The sequence below is a fragment of the Gossypium hirsutum genome, chromosome D12 (genome assembly GCF_007990345.1).
Source record: "Gossypium hirsutum isolate 1008001.06 chromosome D12, Gossypium_hirsutum_v2.1, whole genome shotgun sequence".
NCBI classification, from domain to species: Eukaryota; Viridiplantae; Streptophyta; class Magnoliopsida; order Malvales; family Malvaceae; genus Gossypium; species Gossypium hirsutum.
In genome coordinates, this window is record NC_053448.1 from 56,262,474 (window position 1) to 56,279,421 (window position 16,948).

Below are 16,948 nucleotides of genomic sequence, written 5' to 3' on the forward strand. Positions count from 1 at the left end.
AAACTCCTATTATATTATTCATTTTTCAACATTAGTGAATTTCTCCTCCTCTGCCCGTGATTTTTTTCTCAAAAGACTTTCCACGTAAAATCTGTGTGTTTCATTTTTCTTTTCTTATTGTTTTGCAATCGTTTTATTGTCATTATCGACGTTTATTACAACAACTATCTATGCCACTTCAGAACAACCTAAAGTTGTTAGTGCGGAGGTATAACAGTGTGACAAAATACAAGTTTAATTACCAATTAAGTTTAAAAAATTAGATGCCAACTACATACTTTTAAATAAATTCAAGGAACAAATTACGTATTAATATAAAACAAAATGTATTTGTGAAGATCAAGTAATTAAAAGGGAAAAGAAAGGAAAAACAAATAAAGGAGTGAAAAAGAGAAAAGTGAGCAAATAAAAATGATTTAGGAGAAACAAAACTAACCAATAAAAAAAAGAGAATCAAGGAAGAAGAGGAAAGGAAAAAAAAGTAGGAATGTAAATTATATAAAATTAAATAATTATAAAAGAAAGCGGTAATCACTGAATTTTGTCCGGGTAGGATTTCGGGCCGGGCTGGTCTCATATGGGCCCGATGATTGGGCCATTAGGATTAAATTTTGGGTTTGTTTTAGCTCATTTTTAATTGTTTTAATTTTTGTTTTAAATATTAATAAATGAGGAATAATAAAATTTTGAAAAAAAAAAGAAAAAAAAGCAAAAAATAAAAATTACATTTTAACCATTGTACTTTTTGAAATTTCTATTTTGACCCCAAACCTTTTTAAAATTCACATTTTGACCCCAAAATTTTCTAAAATTATATTTTGACCCTTAAATTTTCTTAAAATTTCACTTTAACCCCTAAACTCTCAGGAAATTACATTTTGGCTCGTATTTTTGCCAAAATTTCACTTTTGCCCCAGAAACTTTATGCATTTTACAGTTTAGTCCTCCTGGACTTGTCAAATCACCCAAGCGGCAGCCGAGCTACTCCAGCAGCCTCCCTAGGTCATGATTGCTCCTCTGCCACCTGAAAACAAAGAGAAAGGAGACAAAGTGAGGGGATTAAAAGGAGGAAACTGAAAGGGAAGAGGGGGTTCTTAATTTCAAAAAAAAAAGAAAAAAACAGCAGAGAAAGTTCAAAAAAATAAAAACAGCAGCAAGCCAAAAGACTCTGGCCACCGTCGCGCCACCACCATCGTTGCTCCACCACCGAAACCAAATCAAGAGCCAAGCAAGCATAAGCAAAAAAACAGCAAACAAGAAACAACAAAAAAACAGCAAAGAAGAAAAAGGAGAGAGAGGAGGAGAAGAGAGGAGCACCGACCATCGCACCACCGAGCCGAGGACGAGCACGAACGGCGGCCTGAAGGAGGCGACGGCTTGGGGCTAAGGTACGGCCCGAAGAAGAAGAAGAAAAAGAAAAAGAAAGAAGGAAAAAGAGAGAAGAAAAAGAGAAAGAAAAAAAGAAATATATCACAGTCGGGTCAAACCGACCCGACCCGCAAAATTGACCCGACCCACAGCACCCAACAACCCAACAGCAGTAGCAGGCCAGCCCAAAAAAAAACCAAAACAGAAAAAGAAGCAGCAGAAAAAAGAAAGAAAGAAAGAAGCAGAAAAAAGAAGAAGAAAGAAGCAGCCCAAATGCAGGCCCAGCGCAGCAGCAGGCCCAGCAGGCCCCCAGGCCCAGTGCAGCAGCAGCCCCAGGCCTAGCAGCAGCCCAACAGGCCAGCCCAGTCCAGAAAAAAAAGAAAAAAAGAGAGGAAAAAAGAAGATAAAAGAAGAAAAAAGAAAAAAAAGGGTTTTAATTTGTGTAACCCGTTCGGCGAAGCTCGTATTTCAGACATTTTTGGTAATTTTATTTATTTCATTTTTAATTTAATGCATGTATTTTTATGCCATTTCGTTTTAATATTATTGGTATTTTTATGCACTTTTATATTTTTTGTATTTATGTTTTTAATTTAATTTAATTTTAAATAATTTTAATAAATAAGACAACGAATCGATTTAACATTAAATCGATGATTTCATCGCTATGTTGGGTGAATATCACCGGTTTATGTTAAATACGATACGTCCTTTTAAACATTGTAAATATTCAAAAAATTTTGTGTTTTTCGAAAAAATTCCCGTGTTTAAAAATTTTCATGTTTTCAAAATTTTCGTGTTTTAAAAATACTCGTGTTTTCAAAAATCCAGGTGTTTCAAAAATTTTCGTGTTCTCAAAAATTCCGATGATCAAAAAAAAAAATTTCTCGTTTTTTCTAAAAAATTCCGTGTTTCAAAAATTTTCGCGTTTCAAAAAAATATTGTTTTCAAAAAATTGTCGTGTTTTCAAAAATATTCGTGTTTTTAAGAATTTTCGTCTCTAAAATTCTCGTATTTTAAAAAAAATCGTATTTTCAAAAAATTGTTTCAAAAATCTTCGTGTTAAAAAAAATTTGTATTTTGATCGGATCGCGATTAACTATTAAATTGAACTTGTATTTTTGGAAAGCAAGATAATGCGCGTTTAACGAGATACCAATTTTGGGCGTCGCGAGGGTGCTAATACCTTTCTCGCGCGTAACCGACTCCTGAACCCTAATTTTCTCTGGATTTTCACGTAGACCTAAAATTACTTCTTTTTTAGAAAAATTAAAAGAATAATAATTTTTTTTTCTAAAAGAGAATTTATTAGGTGTCCGATCACACCTAGGAAAAAAGATCCGTGGCGACTCCTTTTTCAAATAAAATCGAAACACCGTCTTCAAATTTTCAACAATCATTTCGATTAGCGTCCGTGCCTCAAATTTTTAGGTCGCTACAAAAGTAGGATGGAGATTTTTTTTTTTTTTTAGAAATAGAAAAGAATAAGTGGATATCAAGTGAATAAAAGGGGAAAGAGAACAAAGGAAAAAGAAAGACTAAACTATTACTATCAAAGTGTAACAATTTAAGTTGAAGAGTCTATGTATAAGTGGTAAATACACTATCTTATTATAGATTCGGATTATATTTGTTTTTTAAATACAATCCTTAGAACTAGTTATAACCCCTCTCAACCCATAAATAGGAGGATAATGCGCTTTAGCATACTCGAACACACGTCCTCATACATTGATAACAATGCTCATATCAATTAAGATTATATAACCATCGTTAAATCTTAAGTTTCACTTTTTATCTTTATACAATATTGAAGTTTGAAAAAAAATTCAACCTTGAATTTTAATTTTAGTTTTTGCACCTTAATTTTTTACATAATTTAGTTTTTCAACTTTTATAATATTTTTGGTTAATCTAAATATCTTATTCTGATTAAAATCTTGACTTGAATTTCTAAAGTACCATTAAAATTATCCATTAAATTCAAGTCCATTATAATATATATTTTTTTGTTACATAGTTACTAAGTGAATATTTATTTGTTAATTTCAATATGTTACACCAATGAATTTAACAGAAAAATTTTAACAATTTAATCACTGAACTTAAATTTTTAAATCCAGAAAATAAAAATAAAAATAAAAATATGGATGGAGAGTATTTTTTTTGAATAATCTCATTATAAATTCTGGTCATAGACACACTGCATAGAACTACCCATAGCCTCTCTCCAACCCATAAATAGGAGGATAATATTTTTCAGCGCATTTGAATCCACATCCTCCTATATTGGCAACAATAACATGCCAATCAAATTAAGACTGAATCAGTAAATGGAGATTAATTTTTAAATGTAGAAAAGAAATAAAAATTCTAATTAGGTCTCAAGTAAGCTAATCCAATGCAAAGCTTGGACAGTATCATAATAGTAATTAGGGGTGTGCAAAAGTTTTACAAACCCACAATGAATGGAACCGAAAATTTTCTTTCTTTTTATTGGGTTTAGTGGATTTCAAAGTCTAGTTTAATTGATTTATTCACTTAGTGTTCAATTTTGATATTTTACATTGAATAAATCAAATTTATTAGACCCAAAACCCATTTACATACCTAAATTCAAAATACAATAAACACTCAATATATATACCCAATACTCAGTAAAACCCCAACCCAACTGATTTATCAAACACTAAATATACATTTCATCTTTGGTTTCAAGTCCGAGAAAGTATGGGAGAATTTTAATTGATAAAGTAATTTTAGTTAGACAATTTTGTTAAACATACTTCCAGGACTTTAGATTTCAGTTGAGCAATACTGCAGTAACTATTGATTTTGACATAATAATTTGAAAAATTGATTCAGTTTAAACTTTTTAATTCGGTTTGGTTTAATCAATTTTTATGATTTATTTGGTTTATTTAACTTTTAATATATAAAATCCGAACCATCTGGCCGATTGAATTTTATGATTAATTGATATGAATATTATTACTAATGCAAGAAGACGTAAATTCAAATGCTTTGAAGCAATTATCCTCTTATTTATGAATTGAAAAAAGATTAAATAGTTCGCATTATAAATCTGAATCATGCATACGCAAATCATTTAAAATATTCTTTTCCTCAAAAGTTAAATCCTTACACCTATTCTCTGCCAAAATATAATAACCGTACAATAAAGTAACATTTAAAATATAATAAAGTGATGTGCCTGCTAGGCCCGTGGCACAAGCGACAACTACAACGAAATCTGAAAAAGCTCATTAGGAACCAATCTCTCACCTCTCGCAACAATGCAGTCTGGGAGAATCAAATACGAAGCAAATTTCACTCATATCATTAAATTGATATATATATATACCACAAAAGAGAATAAAAATTACAACTAATCCTTATTTAATTAAGTAACAAGGCAAGCACAACACTTATACAATCTTCTTTAAACCGGAAGAATACAATTAAAATTCAGAATGCACCTCATTCTTGCCTCACAAATGGTGAGGAGCTAACATCTGTGCTGTAGAATGAATCTTCTCCCCCATAGTAGTTTTCATCTTTCTCCTCTTCCCACTTGAGAACCTCCCTTATATACTTAAATGCTTCATCGATACTCACCCGGTGGTCCCTTGCCTTTGCTTGCCATACAAATAGTTTCCGTCCAGTAAGGGATGCATACAGATCCTTAAACTTCATTGCCACGTAAAAATAGGCCTGTTGAGCCAGGGAGTGATAGTTATGGAGAGGCCTAACTGGACTGAAATCCATGAACCACTCGCATGTACTTAACGGCACCCGATTGACTTTGTCCTCAAACAGATCATACTTGTTTAGTATCAACACGTATGGGGTATCCTTAAAGCAAGGATGCCTTATCATTGTTTCAAATAGCTCCTTTGTCTGCAACATCTTATTTTGAAGTAGCGTTCCACTGCCACTGCTCTCTGGTGATATCGATATCTGATCATAATCACTAAGGGCCACGCAGAAGACTACAGATCGCACATCTTCAAACATTTCCACCCACTTGCATCCCTCATTCATCCCCTTTGCATTTACCCTTATAAGTTGATACCTGTAAAAAGTAAAATAAAAAAAAATGATAAATTAGCTCACGATGCAAGGATGACCTAACATGACAATCTGTAAGATGCAGCACCCCATTGACAGAGTAGGAGGTAATTACATGATTTAGAAACAAATCCATAAATCTTAAACATATGATAATAACAGAATGGTTGGAATAATTACTTGGTCAGGGGGAGGGATGGAGCTTCCAAATTGTCAGTGTAGGTTTCAGACGTTGGACTACGATCATCAAGAGAAAACTCTATGAATGCCAAACCATTCCCTTGGGTGATCCCTTCAGCATAAAGGATATCTCGATGAGATGGTTCATATTCATTGCTTGAAACCTCAACGGCCTGAAGGAATCAAAAAGTATATCAGATAGGTCAAAAGATTGCTGTGAATTTGAGATGAGTTGTTTTTTTTTCTCTTGGGATCTTCCTCGAGTTGAATAACTTGAAAATCAAATGGCCAAGTAAAATTTGGCAACAATTAAGCCAACATACTAAACATAATGCGTAAAATACAGGTAACAAAGTCAACAGAAAATAAGATGGCACACCCTGCTTAAGAAGTACTCAGCAACATCTGGAAGAAAGTGGAGCTCGTCTTTTCTTTTATACGTTTGCTGTATAGCAGGATCTTTCCACAACTCCTCAACCAATGGAGCATACTCACGTGTTGCTGCAGGGAAAAAAGCATCCAAATCTCCGGTAGCTATAATGTCCAGAAGCCAATCAGAAAAATGCTTTAGCCTTGGGTTTATAGAATAGATGCACTGGTTAGTTTCACTAGAGTCAACCTCCCCACCTGAAACAAGATTGAAGTATAGTTTAGATGCTGGAAGAGTTGTGACGCTGTTAAACGACTTTTCTTGCTTTTGGCCAAGAGACCTATAAGCATCATCATGTACCAAACCTCTATACAACACTAGCAGAAAAGTAATGTCAGAAACTATTTTTTCCCTCCTCTTTCAGCCAATTATAAAACAGAAAAAAGCAATATGCATATTAAAAAGACATATATGCAATAAAACATGTCAACCAGGAATAACAAGTTCTACTGTAAAAGCTCAAACTATGTTTAAATAACAAAGGTTTTGATGTTGTCAAGTGTTACCTGCTTCACTATTCTGGTCATCGGGACCTAGTTCTCTTATACGAGACATTGCTTCCTCCTCAAATCGCTCCCGCCCATCCAGTAATATGCTGAGGTATCTGTACATATTACTCTGGATCATCAACTTGAGATCCTGCAGTTCCTCTGTAGAAAACCCATTCCCATACAAAAATTTTGCCTGTTCAATATGCATACTGAACATTAGAAAAATGACATGAACTGAAATGAAAGACTGAAACAATCAGTTTTCTATGCTAACTTTGTTTGATAAATGCAGCTGTAGCCAATGCTAGTAACTTAATTTTATCACTTGAGCACAAAGGCAATTTGCCCACATCTTAATCATCCGTACACCATAAGACCAATTGTTCCTAAACCAGAAAGCATGAAATAAAACGAAATGCAGCCCAGAACATTAAAAGCATTGTTGAACTATATGCACAGCTACAAATTCAATGCTTTCATAAACTGCATATCCTTAAATACTCCTCATCTACTAAAGGATTGGAATGGCAGAGATTCTTCATGTTCATGCAAGATAGCCTACCTAACTTCCATCTAGGCAATAAATTCCTGAAGTGATTTGACTTTCATTTTCAATTCAACTACACATTTGGCATTGCAATACAATAGTTGGAGCAAAATAGACTATTAGCAACAAAGAAAAGGCCACACCTGCTTGAAGATGGTGCTTGTTCCAGAGCCTTGAAGCCCAAGTAGAAGAAGTTTCTGGGTTCTTTTCTGCTCGAGATAAGTTGGAACAGTAGTATAATTGCTGACCTCTTCTCTTGCTCCTTGAGGTTGACCATGGAGCACAGGCAAAGAGAACAAGGTACAGATAAAACGAGTTGTTGCCTGTATAGCAAAAGTCAAATCCAGATCACATCAGAATACCCATGACACAACTGCGGCTGTTCATATTTTACATACCTTCTCCCAGATGTTTCCTCTAATGTTATTTTGACCTTCTTCCTCATAACGTCCATCATCATAAACCCAAAAATGAGTGTCACGTGGACACTGCACATTTGCCAACTGAAAGCATCAAATACAGCAATGATTGGTTAAAGAAGTGAAGATATACATTTAATATATTACTTCATTCCCATTTGCATTTTAATCAGTTGCTGAGGCTAAAACATTTATTAACATGTCTAACAGAAAAAGACATAATACAAAAAAGTTAGTTGTTAAAGTGTTTATTAAGAGGAATCTGTTACTTATAAACTGTAATGACAAAGATTCGACAATGGAAGTTACATACCTAACTTTATGATATTTGAATAGCTGTATACTAGTCGGGACAATTAAAATGGGAAAATTTACAATATATATAAATAGAGGGAATGTGAAGCTAAAGCTCTAACAACTTTCTTAGAACCTTGACATGTTAAATTCTAATCAACAATATATTGCAACTTCTAACAGTGTTTGGTACATAACAATAGTATATTCACCAGGTAATTACAAAAATGAATGTAACAGATAGGTTGCTCTTTTACGTGAGAGGTATTGCAAGCACACCAAATAAAACACATGCCTAAACTATTTGACCCAACTCTAATAAAAGCAACAACAAGCACCAAACACTGCTTGTTCCATATCATGGCTGTCAAGAGTAGGCACTAACGCCTAGGTATAAACAGACAAAGTACTTTGCTGAAAGCATGCTTAAAACACAATGGACGTAAAAGTGAACATCCGCTGCTCCTGAAGTGCTCCCAAACCAGTAATCCCACTAATTCTAAAGCAAATGTCTCTATGGGAAGTAAAAAAGGGTGAGAATACTTGGTAGCAAAAGGAGCCTGAGATTGAGAATCCTAAAATCAGGGAATAAAACTTAAAAGAAATACCATGATTAAGAAAAACAAATAACAGATCCTGTATTAACTAGAAACTACCTTTAGCACCCTCAATTCAAGTTTTGTAATTTCCCGGCCATTGATATAAACTTCAGTATTGCCATTGCTTGCATCAGGATTAAGCTTCCCTGTGAAATTCAAGTTTGAACTAATGATCCGATCTGGTTTTTCTCCCTCCTGCCAATTCAATAAGAAGTCATGAACAAATCAGATCCCCACATTATAGATGTTTCCCCTTCCTACTTGTTCAATTAGAAAAGCCAAGTGAAACATAAAACAGCATACTGCAAATAGAACTTACCTTTCCCCAGAGACCAGATTCCTTATCATACCAATATCTACCAGGTTTCAACTTCCTTGGAGGTAAAGGGCACCCAAGTAATTCTGCCATCTCTTCTGGCTTCAATGGATACCCATTCACAATTAGCTGCTCTGGTCGGAGCTGGTTAGCAGAACATTCTTTCTCTGCTTTCATAATCTGCTTCACCTCCAGAGGACTAAGTAATCGAGACAAGAGCCTAGAATGTTTGCCTAGTCTTAATCGCTTTGATTCATCGATTGGCTGGCCAATGCATGTCACACATTTCCGTCCTTCAGGCATTGAGCCCATTGCCCTAAGCACACAATTGCTGCAATATTTAGCGTCACAAACAAGGCAAGATTCCTTTGTTTCCCATTTTCTCTTACCACAACGATAACAAATTCTTCTTTTCTTCTTCTTTTCCTTTGAAACCCCAACAAATTCAGGGAAAACGGGCTTATCCATATCCACATCTTTCCCCTCTGACCTTTCAACGGTATTAAATGTGACAACTGGCACTCTCCTCGCTTCATTAACAGCTTGTTTCGGAGGTTTACTTGGAGGATTGCGAACTGAACCAGGAGAAGCTGAAGGAGAAGCTGAAGAAAAATCAGGGTTTTGCAACACAGATACTACTGACTCAGAGCTTGCCGAAACCCTTGGACTCTGTGCAGGCGGACTTGCGACACCAGCAATATAAGATACTGGCAAGGGGATTGGTTCAATAACTGGAGGGCCAGTATTAGCAACTGACCTTTGGGACTCTGATAGTGACTCTGCAACAGGTATGGCATGTGGATTGACATCAAGAGGCTCAATCCTAGGCAGTTCATAAGTGACCGGAGGACCCTGATATTCCATAGCTATAGAGTAATCAAGCTGTGAAGAATCTTCAGGGAGAGATGCACCAGGTGGAAGCATTTTCTTCACCAATTCTTTCCAACTCTCACTTTCCTTTTGCTCCATTTTTTTTTCTAAAATAATACCAAAGAGCTATGTGCCACACCAGAGTCTCAAACAACTTTTCAAGTATCACCCATTTCTATCAAACTCTTTAAAGTCCAGTTATAAGCTTCAACATCCTCCCGGCTTTTGTCAGAATAACATAAGAGATAACTTGCAAAACCAGAATCACCCAAAATTACCTGGAAAGCAATCACCAGAACAGTGAATTTCTCAGCCCTTTTCGTTTTTGTTGCTTTCTTGCAATGAAACCAGAAAGAGTTACAAAGCAGCCAGAATTTACACACAAATTGTCATCCCATGGGCAAGCCTTCAAGTTGGGAAGGACATATAGGAAAGATCAATAATTTGACCCAAATTAAATGCAATCAAATCAAATCAAATCAAATCAAATTGATCATAAGCCGAGCATGGTAAATATGATGGGCCCAAATATCGCTATAATAAAGTCGAAAATAAAATAACTTGAACAATTGGTGGCGAGACAAAAGAAAATAAAGTCGAAATAAAGGTAATTCATATTTTAGCCCAAGAGAAGACTTTTACCCTATAATATCCTAAACCCCATATAAGATTATTATGCATGGAAGTCAAATCTTTAGAGAGATTCATGTTAGAACACATAAAACCTTTTTAACTAAGAAAAAGTAAGATTGAATTTGCTTCTAGTCAACACATTAACAATGGACATTCCAAGCTGAATAGGAATGATTCGATACTGGAGGCCTAGCAAGACTTTTCAGCTAAAATAGCAAAACAAAAAATGAATCAGTCAACAGTCAAAAACTTTAGCAGTCATGTGTTAGCTGATAAAGCTAAGAGACAATAAATTAAAAATAAAAAGGCGTCACACCCATTCCAACATTGAAAAAACTGAGGGTCATCGAACAAATATAGTACACAGGAAAAAAATCCAACAAAGAAACAAACCCTAAGAACAGAAAAACCCAGACACGAACTGATTGAAACAAAGATTATGCAACATATAAAAAGGGATCAAAACAAAAGGAATATGATAAAATTCCCTTTTTTGAGCTAATCTTGCCACTTTCTAAAGTGATGGGAGATAAAAGAAAAGATGAAAAGAAAATAGAGAAGTCAAAGAAAGAGAAGATACCTGAAAGAAAAAGACAAAAATGGAAGTAAATCTCAGAGGCTTAAGCCTGACTTCAAAAATCTATGAGACCAAACTAAAGTAGTAGTAGAAGTAGAAGAAGAAGAAGAAAATTAGAAAAAAAAAGGGTAACAATAAATAGTTTTTTTTGCTTTCTGAACTGCTTCGAATTGCTTCGTTTCTGTGCTTTGAAGAACTCAAAAAAGAACAGAGAAATCCCAGATGGAAAAATCAAACATGTAGAGAGAGAATGATGATAATGATATGGTGAAAACTACAGATTGATAGAGAGAGAAACACATGTGGGCCCATTTTCTTTTCTTTATACATGGTAGACTAGTGATATGAAGTGAGTCTTTGTGTTTTTCCTTTTAAGTTAAATAAATTAAAATTTTTATCTCTAATATGGAATTCTTAATCTTATATATTGAATTAATTCTTTTATAAAGAGAGAAAACGGAAATGAGGTAACTTTAATCTATTGAGTTGTAGTATGAGGCTAATTTAGCCAAAAATATCGAAAAAATATATTTTTTAAAATAGATTTTTAGGGAGAGGGTGAAAACGTGTGAGAGTTTTCTTGCATTGAATTCAATTTTGGGTTTTGGATATGATGAAGGTTAAGGTTATTGTTTTTGGTGAAGATGGGGAAAAATAATAACTTGATTATATTGGGAAAACCCTGGGCTTTTTTCTATGATTATACCTTCAAATTTATGTATGGTATTTATAAGACATCATCTCTAAGTATTCAAAAAACTTGAGCTTGTGACTTTATAACAATTGTCAACTAGTCCCCGAGTTATACTCTAACTTGTGACCACATGATGGCCGTCAAATTGGGATCTCTACTTAAACTTCAACCCGTGACCGTATAAGCCATCGTCACCCCAGAACCTGACTTCCATAGGATGAGTTTTTAAGGTAATGGTCTCATATTGGCACGACATATGAAATATGTCTCGAAGCGCTATTGCATCACTGGCGACTTAAAAATACCTTAAAACTAACACACTCTCTACTTCAAACAAAAATAAATATTTCTAATGAAAAAACTGAGAGAAATAAATTTTTAAAGGGGAGGGATGATGATCGAGAGAGATGATGGAGTAGGGGGAGAGCCCTCCTTTTATAGGTTGGGGGATGAAATTGAAAGGCAAAAAACAAAATGAGGGAGGGATAAGTTAAAAACGCGTCTTCCAACACATGTTTTCATCGAATAATGATGTAGCTATTAATTGAAAATAAGACGTGCTTGAAAACTTATGCGGGATTCTCGAATGTAGGGCATCTGCTCAAGCTCTGGATAAATTGAGAAAAGAAAGTGCGTCCAACTGGACACATTTTCACAATCTCTTCAAAATCAACATATTTCTCTAATTTTAAAAAATTATTTTAAAAAATAATATTTTTTTGACTAAATTAACCTTGAAATAATGGGTAAAATACCAATAAAAGCCCTTTTTTTAAAAATTACTGAAATGGGCCCATTAAAAAATTAATTACAGGAATGGTCCAATTCCCCGAAAACGCGTCCACGTCAGCGCGTTGTCAGGTGACGAGGCAAGAAAATGCTTATTCAAGGGAGCGCTTTGCCTACGTGGACATAAAGCGCGCCCTCAAGGATGCGTTTTGCCCGTGACTCCTGCTAGTTAGAGTTTTGGGATTTTGTTTTAAAGTTTAGGGTTAGGGTTTTGTGTTTTTTAGGTGTAAAGCTTTAAAGAAAAAATTAAATAAATAAGGGAATAAGGTTTAGGGTTTATTAATTAAATTAATTATAAATTTTTCAAAATTGGATTAGGTTTCGTGTTTATGGTTTTTAAAGAAAAAATTAATTAAATTAAGGATTAGGGTTACTTGAGTAAATTAATTAAAAAAAATTTTAAAATCAGATTAGGGTTTAGTGTTAATTTAAAAAAGCTCCCACGTGGACGCTCTTTTGTTACAGTAGCTCTTGAAAAAATAATTTTGAGAAGACATTTCTGAGTAAATAGTGTCAAAAACACTTTAAGTGTGATGCTTTGTCAGCAAAAGTACTAAAAGAAGCTTCAATGTGGACGCGCTTTTGCTACAATAGCTCCTGAAAAAATAATTTCGAGTAGACTTTTCTGAGCAAATAGTGTCAAAAACGCTTTAAGCAGGATGCTTTAACAGCAAAAGTACTGAAAGAAGCTCTCACGTGGACGTGCTTTTGCTACAATAGATCCTGTTTGGCCTGAGGCTATAAATGAGGCAAAAATTTTTTCTTAGATTGCATAAGTTATAGCAAAAAAATAATTTAAAGAGTCTAAGAAGGATAGAAATTGAATATGAGTGAACGTATTAGTGCTGTTATTTACTATGATGGTAAGGTTCGTCTCACCGAGAACGGTGTTATTTTTTTATCGGAGAATACAGTGCGACTGGTTTTTAACTAAAACATAGATTTGACAAAACTTCGTAAAAGAATTAGGCGTAAAATATTCGGAACAACGCCAATAAAAGTTATGTCTATTACTATCGATTTTGTTCTTCTGTTAATCCGGTGACATATGACTCGTTTGACGTAAAATGTGTTCATAGCTTGGAGGTAATGGTGCAGACTCATTTCGTTAATAGATCACCCTACATGGAGTTATATGTACAATTTACATCGTCAAATGATGCACTTACGACTGCTGTTCGAGAGGTATACACGACCACTGCCCGACACTCGGTTAGTGGGTTACAAAATAAGGAACAGCCCATGTTTGGTAGCAGTATAGAATACACATCCCCTGCACGACACTCTGTCAGTGGATGGGACATGCACCTCAGTGAGTCGATGTTTGATACTGGAAATACATACTGGGAAACGACATCTACTTCTAGTGGTTGGCAATCTACATTCAATTGGGGACGTTATGAAACTCCCAAAAGAAGGGATGATGTACTCCCTACGACGTCCACCGATGAGGGGACCTCGTATGTTACAGATGATGGTGGGTTAGAAAATGACTCCGATGTGGATCCACCTCGAGAGCCCGGGCCTGATGGTGCAGAAGTTACATTATTTTCTGAACCGGAGCTTATTCCAACAGAACCTGAAAATGTTGAAGGGAGTTCAGATGAAGAAGAAGATCCACGATTCAGGGCATACTCACTTCTAGCCCACATGCATAATGTCGATCTGTCTGCAGATGATGCGTTGGAGTTTCCAAATCTACCACACGGGTTACGTGATCGCACAAGTTCGATACTGGATTCAGGTGAATTTTAAGTTGGTAATGAGTTTTCCAACAAAGATAGTTTTATTGGTGCATTGAAACAACATAGCATCAATAACGTCATTAACTACCACGTGGTTAAATCTAAAGCTGATAAGTTTAATGCGAAGTGTGCAGTACAAGATGATACATGTTCATGGAAAATTTACGCCTCGTTGAGGAAAAGACAGTGTTGTGGGAGGTAAAAAAGTACAAAGGTCGATACATGTGCTGCAGATACAATATTTAGGGTTTTTGAATAATACTGTTATTATGTAATGTTGCATTATTTAATGTACTTCGTTAATAGGTATTTCACAATATCATCCTAAGATGGACTCAGCTATGTTAGCTAGCTTGATACTACCCACGATGAAGGCAGATCCCAAGACTTCAGTACTGGTCTTAATTGCCAATATTCGTAGCCAAATGGGGTACACGCCCTCTTATCGTAAGGCTTAGATAGCTAAGCAAAAGGCGTTGAAGAAGATGCATAGTGGGTGAGACGCTTCATATAATGAAATATGGCAGTGGTGTCAAGTGCTAGAGAGATACATCACATGTTGCATAACAGACCTTGAAACAAAACATGTGTACTATAACGGCCGATTGCTACGTGGATGCCAAGTGTTTAAACGTCTGTTTTGGACCTTTAAACAATGTCGAGACGCATTTCCATATTGCAAGCCCTTGGTACAAATTGACGGTACCTTTATGTTTGGGTAGATATACCCATCGACTATTGCTAGCAGTGGCACATGATGGCAGTGAGAGAATTCTTCCAATTGCGTTTGCAATAACACCAGGGGAGTCAGCTGATGACTGGGATTTCTTTCTATCTAGGTTAAGGAGGCATGTGTGCCCCCAACTTGATATCTATGTTATTTCGAATCGGGGCACCGGAATACTAGCTGCAATTGATCGACAGGGAAGCTTATGGTAGCGCACACACCATCGGTATTGCCTAAGGCACGTTGTTTCCAACTATTATAGACAATATCCATCTAATAGTAAACGACGACAAGTGAACAACATGGGTATTTAGTCTCTATTAATATAATTTCATTTATCATTTTGAATTTATTCTAAATGAAATAGTGGTATGTAATATTCACTATGAACTTATATTAGCAGGGTATGAAAAAAATAAATATCGTTTTCACGAGATGTTGGCAGTTTTACGTTCAACTAACGACGAATGTGCGGACTACCTTTGTAACATACCTTTCGAACAGTAGGCACAAGCTTATGACGGTGGCCTATGATATGCTTATATGACCTCAAACCTGGCTGAATGCATAAATTATGTTTTAAAAAGAATGTGTCATCTACCAATAACATCGGTTGTGAGAGAGACATATTTTTATTTGGCGGTGCTATTTCCAAAGCGAGCAGCGAGTTATGCAAACCAGATGCAGGGAGGCCATGTATGGTGCAGTAAGGTAGTGCAATAAATTAACAAGGCCAAGGAGCGAACAAACACCATGCACACAGTGTGTCACGATTGAAACAACTTATGGTTTCATGTGATAGAGTTTGACAGACCGCACCAAGGTGTTATTGGCGGACAATATCGTGTACACTTGCGAAATAGGACTTGCGACTGTGGGATGTTTGACACACTTCGTTATCCATGCGTTCATGTAATTGTAGCTTGTCAGAATCTCCATCTGGATCCGATGAGCTATGTTGACAAAGTGTACAAATTAGAAAACATGTACAATGTCTAGAGACACGTATTCCCATCAGTCCCAGATGAACGTAAGTGGCCGTCTGTATCGCTTGCTCCCTTTAAGTTGTTATCGGATAGAGAATTGCGTCGTAAACCAAAGGGTAGACCTTGCTCGACTAGAATATGTAACAATATGGATATCCGAGAAACAGCCAGTCAACAGAAGTTGTGCGGATGGTGTAGGAACTCAGGTCATACAAACCGATCATGCCCAAATCGCAATAGTTGAACGTTGTTGTAAAAAAATTGTATTATTTATATTTTTAAATCAAATAATATGGAAATATTCAAAATATTGACTTATTTAAAAAAATCTATTTTATTAAAAATATTAAAGTAAATTACAATTACTTTATTCAAAATAACGTTTTATTTTATTAAATGAAATAATATAGAAATATTCAAAATATTGTGTTATTTAAAAGAATTTCTATTATATTAAAAATGTAAAAGTAAATTTCAATTTTATTACATGAAATAATATAGAAGAGTTTCTATTTTATTACATCAAATAATATCAAAATATTCAAAATGTTTGTACAAATATATTAAAGTAAAAATCAATCTCCGTGCCCGCTAGATTCAGTGCCACATGGCGGCCGTCGACGATTACGCGCTGGATTCCTCATTTGTCCAACTTCTGGCGGGGGTTGTGGTTGCTCCGGTGGAGATTCTAGTTCCTCCGGTAGGGGATCTGGTTGTCAGTGTTGGGACGATAAGCCACCTTGATAGAATAGTGACTGTGGAGGTGTTTGCATCACCAACGACGAAGTTGTTTGAAACCCATACGGTGATAGGGATTGGTAAAAAGAAGAGCTCACCGACGGCCCCTCATACGATCTATCGTGCGACGGTGGCCTATACATAGGCGGTCCACTGGGCGTAATCGAAAATAGAGATGAACCTGGCCATAGACTCCAACCTGCCATAGAACTAGAAAAAGGAAACATATAAGGGTTAGGATACATAAAAGGGCTAGGGTACGCACATGGCATCATCTGGAAAGGCTGTGTTGTGGGTGTCGTTGGTTGAAGTGTTGGGTCCGGTGACTGTGTGAGTGCTGTTACTGGGCCCGGTAATGGGCCGGGTAATTGTGATGGGCCTGTGTCGTCGTCCCTTTTTCTTGGATTTAAAGGCCCACGTTGTTCCATTTAGACATGCAATTGTCGCTGCCTCTCCTCTGCCGATCGTAAATAC

The 16,948-nt window shown here is 35.7% G+C and overlaps 1 protein-coding gene across 3 annotated transcripts; it reads right to left on the reverse strand.

The window, feature by feature from the left end:
* Positions 1-4,707: 4,707 nt before the first annotated feature.
* Positions 4,708-11,182, reverse strand: LOC107946658 (extra-large guanine nucleotide-binding protein 3). 3 transcript variants are annotated; one of them, XM_016881075.2, is made up of 9 exons: positions 10,799-11,182; positions 8,719-9,863; positions 8,457-8,594; positions 7,486-7,590; positions 7,231-7,410; positions 6,556-6,733; positions 5,999-6,246; positions 5,620-5,792; positions 4,708-5,443 (listed from the first exon to the last, which is right to left on the reverse strand). In XM_016881075.2, exons 2-9 carry the CDS (start codon positions 9,682-9,684, stop codon positions 4,849-4,851), a joined length of 2,583 nt encoding a protein of 860 aa, XP_016736564.1. In that variant the 5' UTR covers positions 9,685-9,863; positions 10,799-11,182; the 3' UTR covers positions 4,708-4,848. The 3 variants fall into 3 exon arrangements, with proteins under 3 accessions (XP_016736564.1, XP_016736562.1, XP_016736563.1); XM_016881073.2 differs by having other exon boundaries at positions 8,719-9,991; positions 10,799-11,075; XM_016881074.2 differs by having other exon boundaries at positions 8,719-11,075.
* Positions 11,183-16,948: the final 5,766 nt, after the last annotated feature.